At 51.0% G+C, this 5,109-nt stretch overlaps 1 protein-coding gene across 1 annotated transcript in view; it reads left to right on the top strand.

The window, feature by feature from the left end:
• Positions 1 to 4,509, top strand: part of COMMD7 (COMM domain containing 7) — a 5,778-nt gene extending 1,269 nt beyond the window's left edge. The window contains exons 2-9 of the mRNA XM_085316984.1: positions 87 to 305; positions 390 to 492; positions 2,055 to 2,111; positions 2,189 to 2,226; positions 2,826 to 2,916; positions 3,063 to 3,112; positions 3,561 to 3,609; positions 4,120 to 4,509. Of these exons, the coding sequence (XP_085173110.1) occupies positions 87 to 305; positions 390 to 492; positions 2,055 to 2,111; positions 2,189 to 2,226; positions 2,826 to 2,916; positions 3,063 to 3,112; positions 3,561 to 3,609; positions 4,120 to 4,196 (684 nt within the window). The 3' untranslated portion in view covers positions 4,197 to 4,509. The remainder of the gene's footprint in view (positions 1 to 86; positions 306 to 389; positions 493 to 2,054; positions 2,112 to 2,188; positions 2,227 to 2,825; positions 2,917 to 3,062; positions 3,113 to 3,560; positions 3,610 to 4,119) is intronic.
• Positions 4,510 to 5,109: the final 600 nt, after the last annotated feature.

Below are 5,109 nucleotides of genomic sequence, written 5' to 3'. Positions count from 1 at the left end.
CCCCGCGGCGCGGGCGGGCGCTGCGGCTCGGGGGCCGGGGGGCAGTAACGGGGCCCTTAACGCGCTCTGCGCCCTTCCCGGGCTAGCTGAGCCGCTCCGTGCGGCTCTCGAGGCGCAGGAGCAGATGCTCCCGCCGCTCGGCAGGTTGGGGGGCTAGGTGGGGCAGGAGMGCGGCTCCCCGCAGCGCGGCGGGGCGCTGCGCACCGCACCCTGCTCCCGCCCGGCTCCTGACACCCTCCCGCTCGTCGCAGCAATTCGCGGCGCTGACCGACGTGCTCTTCCGCTTCCTGACGGAGCCCAAGGAGGTGAGGCAGGCGCGGAGCACCCCGCGGGGCGCGCTGGCGGGGCGCGCGCAGCAGTAAGGCGCGTTTGCTTTTTCTCGTGACCAGGTGGAAAGGTTTCTGGCTCAGCTCTCAGACTTTGCCACCATRAATAAAATCAGCTTAGGCCCTCTGAAAAACATCGTCAAAAGTATTCTTCTGGTACCTAATGGTGAGTGATATGTGTGCACCTGTGACCAAACTGTTGTGTCCGTTCCTGCACGCTGCTCAAGCCCCTGTGGGCATTCCCTACTATGGTGCATTTGATTGGCACGGTAAGTGYTAATGGTAGCTAATAAATGACTTGGTATTTAAGAATCAAAAATGAGTTGTCAAGAAATTCCCAAACCACCCTCCCGTTGAAGTATCCCTGACTCAGACTCTGTCTTCTTTACAGAATCTGCACACAAGTTTCACAGGTTTAATTAAACTCACTTAAAAATCTTTTTGCTAAATGCACACACAACATTTTGTGTGACAGTGGCAGAGCTTGATCTAACCTATAAATCCGCATGCTTTGTACCACCAGTTCAAACTTCTGTTGGCAGTAAATGTTCATGGGAGCTACCGCCTAAGTGACCCAGGAGGGTAAATCCCACAAGGACAAAGTGCTGCTTGACACGGAGGAGACGGTGTTCACACCTCTCTCGAGCGGGCTGGGAACCGGCGTGGTTCCAGGTCACGTAAACGAGGCATCTGTCCTTGAAGTCTTGTTTTAGAGAACGCGTGTGTGTCTAGCAATTTCTCATTCGTAGGGAGGGAGGGAGAGGGGAGTTCCCCTCGAACACCCCGATCAGGCTCTCGTGCCGTTTGTGCGGCTGCCGGGATAACGCGCCGACCGCCATCCTATCGATCCTCCTGTTATTAATAGTCTTCTTGCTACTACCCCTCAGGCCTGGGTTTCCCATAGCTCTCCTCGCAGCTGTGCACGACCCTTTTCAGGTCTAAATTTTCATCCTACTACTTTGGGCCATTTCTTCTGTCCAGAAAAAGCTCTGAATAATTTCCTTTCCTACACCTGTCTTGTAGGCATTTCGTCTGGAATCGGCGTTTTCCCCCCTCCTGTTTCGGGAGCGGGTGCGTTCGGTCTCGCCTCGGAGCTCCTGTCCCCGTGCACTAGCTCCAATCCCTCCGTACCTTTGGTTAGCTCTGGGATGCCGCAGACRTGTCAGACCACACGACAGCAGATAACTTTGCCTACGTGCCGCACAGCTACAAAGCCACATGGGGCCGGCGGTCCCCTGGAATTTGAGATTCCCGCTTCTGCCTTTGGAGCGCGGGATCCTCGTAACCTGCCGTGTGCCGCCAGCCCCGGCACGGGGGAGGCAGGCACYGCGGCGAAGGTGCTGCGCGCCCAGGTTCGCACCCATCGCCCAAAACGCCGTGGGTAGGACAYGCTCGCAGCCTGCCGGCCTCAGCGGTTCCCCTTTACCGAGCAAATCCTCTGTAGGGGAAAGAGCYGAAACTTCAAAACAAGGCTGCTGCTGTGGCCACCTGCAAGGAAATCTCTCTCTCGGGCACTTACACACAGGTCTGACTTCTAAAGCGCTGGCATCTGCAAGGGTTCGGTAGAGGCAACTCGTTTCCTATTTTGGCAAACTGTGGTTTGTTTCAAAACAGTCCAAGAACAGAGTCTTTCTATCGCAGTGTCTCCATCTCTGCATTTATTTGACTCGGTAAATACTGTTTTGACTCGGTAAAAACTGATTTTTCTTCTTTGCGTTGTTTATTCAGGTGCCCTGAAGAGGAATCTGTCTTCTGAGCAAGTCAGGGCAGATTTTATTGCTTTAGGTAGGTCACCTGACTTTCACTAAATAAAAGCTAATTAATATTTATCATTTAATAATCTCATGTGGTTTCTCCCGCAGGACTCAGTGAAGAGAAAGCCAGTTATTTTGCAGAACAGGTATTTATATTTTTTGTTTATTTCTAAATTACCAAAAAAACAGCCTTGGAGTAGGAACTTGTAAAAACACCGATGTGATAATGGGATGTACCAGCACTTTGGGCAGTTGCTTCAAAACCAGCTCAGAATCCGGTGCTGAAGATCCTAGGATAACCGATAAGAAACACTTTGTCTGATGATACTTCTGGTTTGGAGTGGCCTGTACCGCACAGGTTTACTGACTCCTGTAATTCTGGGTTGCTTTCATTTGATTGCTTTTCTCCTTCATATACTTCGAGCCCAGGGGTTGCACGAACCCGTGACTTCTTGCACAGTATTGTGCACTGAACCAGTGGTCAAACCAACAAAACAAAAGTTTTGATTTCCAGAAGCGAYGAGGCAGATGAGTCCTAGCAGGACTCAGAGATGTTTGAGAGCCCTCCCGTCCGCATTAGTTCGTGCCTTCCATATACCCACTTTGCACTTCYGCTGTGATTTAAGCTAGCTTCGGGTTTATGCTGAACTTCCAAGTAATGTAAATAGAGCTCAGGTACAGAGAAATAGATACAGAGAAATAGAACATCCCGAACTGATTGCTCGTGGGTCTTTTGCTCTTGCAGTGGAAGCTGAATTCCCCCACTCTGACACGCCTGGCTGTTGGTCAGACGCTGATGATTAACCAGCTGATAGACATGGAGTGGAAGTTCGGAGGTAACAGAGCTAAACCCTAAACTGAGCAGGGTGGGAAGCCTGCAGGGCGCAGAGACTGAAACACAGCAGCAGCTCTCGGCCAAAGAACTTCTTATTTCACAGTTTAGGTAACAGATCGTCTCCCTTCTCTTYTTTCTGACTCCTAGTGACTGCTGGGAGCAGTGAACTGGAAAAAGTGGGAAGTATCTTCTTACAGGTAAGTCTCCTGCCTCAGAGAGTTCGGGTTATAGCGCGGTTGAGGCACAGCGTACGACCAGGCAGGTAGCGCAGAGCCGGGTTCCTGGGACGGCGCGTGTCCTCGGCTCTTCGCGGCGCGGCCGCCGAGCGAGCGCGGGCACGCTGCTGGTTGTTGCTCTTCTGAAGGCGTCGTGCATCGCAGAAGCGCAGCCCACTCTAAACGCTGGTCAAAAAGCTCAGTCTAGCAAAGGTCGCTGGGGGGAGGGATCATTTTTAAGGAGTTCCAGAGAGCCCCCCCGGGCCTGAGGACTCTATTCCTGCAGTGGCGTTTCCCCAAAAGCCCGTCAGAAATGCACGTGCCTCTCAGCAGCCCACGCTGTCTGAAGCTCACAGCAGACCRTCTTCTCACGATGCTTGGAACACAGGCCTAGCTTAACGAGAACATCTCTGCTTTTTCTCCTCCCAAGCTGAAGCTGGTGATCAAAAAAGGGAGCCAAATGGAAAATGTATACATAGGTAAGTTAACTGTTCTAGAAGAGAAGCAAATCCTTGAACGTGTGAGAGCCGAGTTGCACCTCGGAGAGGCTGTGTGCGCCCGCGGAGGTGCGGGAGCCCTGGGAGCGGGCCCGGCGCGGGTCGCTGCGGGAGCACCGCTGCTGGCGGCTCTTCAGCCTCGGCCTCTCCCTGCCGCAGTCGCTCTGGGAAATGCTTAGGAACGCTAATTTGGGGCAGCCTCTGTATCTTTGCATAAGTAAATATAGATATGCCATAGAGCTGTCAAAAGCAGTCAAAAAGTAGCATGGCAGAAGAAGAAAGTAAAGAAGAAAAAAATCCCAAAGAGTCAGTTCGTTTTATGAACATCGTAGGCTGGAGTCCCCATGCAGTAAAGCAGCGGGTGCCAAGAGTCAAAACACCTAACCCTGCTTAGCTTAGGTGAATGGAAGTTGTCCTGCAGTAGTGCCAGAATGGCTTTTCTGGTGTTGGAAGCGTATCTTGAAATCCTAAGTTTGTSTCTCTCTTTTCTAGAGTTAACTTTGCCCCAGTTCTACAGTTTTTTGCATGAGATGGAACGAGTCAAAACCAGTCTAGAAAGCTTCAGCTGAAGCTGCATGGGCCTGAACAGACTTCTCTCTAGGATGTTTAATTTCTCTTGTGGGCCCGCAGATCTGCGCTTTCCTAGCTGACTCCAACAACTTGATAAAAAAAAGACAATACCATGTAGCGAGCAATGGTGCAAAGATCCAGGAGGACACATCAATCTTCTAGAACCTGGAACTTCTGCAAGTGTTTTGAAGCAGCTAAAAGAATGAGTCTRTTCACCTCTTTTTTATATACTATTGTGAGAAATTGTTGTCAGAGTTACATGGACTCTTGTATTGAAATAGCAAAACAAATAAACTCATTTGTGTCCTGCTCCGTTTGTATCAGAATCTGATTTCTCGAGAAAGAGGAACACAAGCAAAGTATTATTTTCAAGCTTGAAAGAATTAAGCAAACAGGACAGAGATGTGAGGAGAGCTCCTAACCTGATGAATCGCTTAATGTTCGCTTCCAACCCTCTCATTTCTCCAGAAAAGGACTGATTACRTCTGTCCCAATCATGCTTCATTATGGAAAAGTATCCAAGTGGTAGATGATTTTAAACCTCAAACAATCATCTGCCTTGATGCAAAGGGGGAAAAAATATAAATAAAAAATATCTCCGGGGGATGACTAGATAAATCTAGTTGTGTGAACGTTGGGCTCTAGTGAACATCTCTTTAATCTGCAGTTAGATGAAGCCCGGGCCCCACGAAGCACGTTAGCTTGGCTGTGCGGTTGTCTAACAGCAGGATGAGGCCCTGACCCAGCCACGGGGACGGTGGGAAGGAGACGCCACGTTCACCGAGGTTCATTCCGTGTCCGAGCTGCCCGGTTGCCCAGGGTTTAGTTCCTAATGCCTTCAGCTGCCGGAGCTCAGTGTAACCTCCTCCCGCAGCGCTGACCCCAGGGACGTTCCCTCCCACCGCGCGCGCT

Source organism: Rhea americana, unplaced genomic scaffold (assembly GCF_003343005.1).
Source record: "Rhea americana isolate MKP2758 unplaced genomic scaffold, rheAme1 scaffold_482, whole genome shotgun sequence".
Lineage (NCBI taxonomy): Eukaryota > Metazoa > Chordata > Aves > Rheiformes > Rheidae > Rhea > Rhea americana.
The sequence above is the reverse complement of the archived record's forward strand: the minus strand, read 5'-3'. Positions and strand labels throughout refer to the sequence as shown.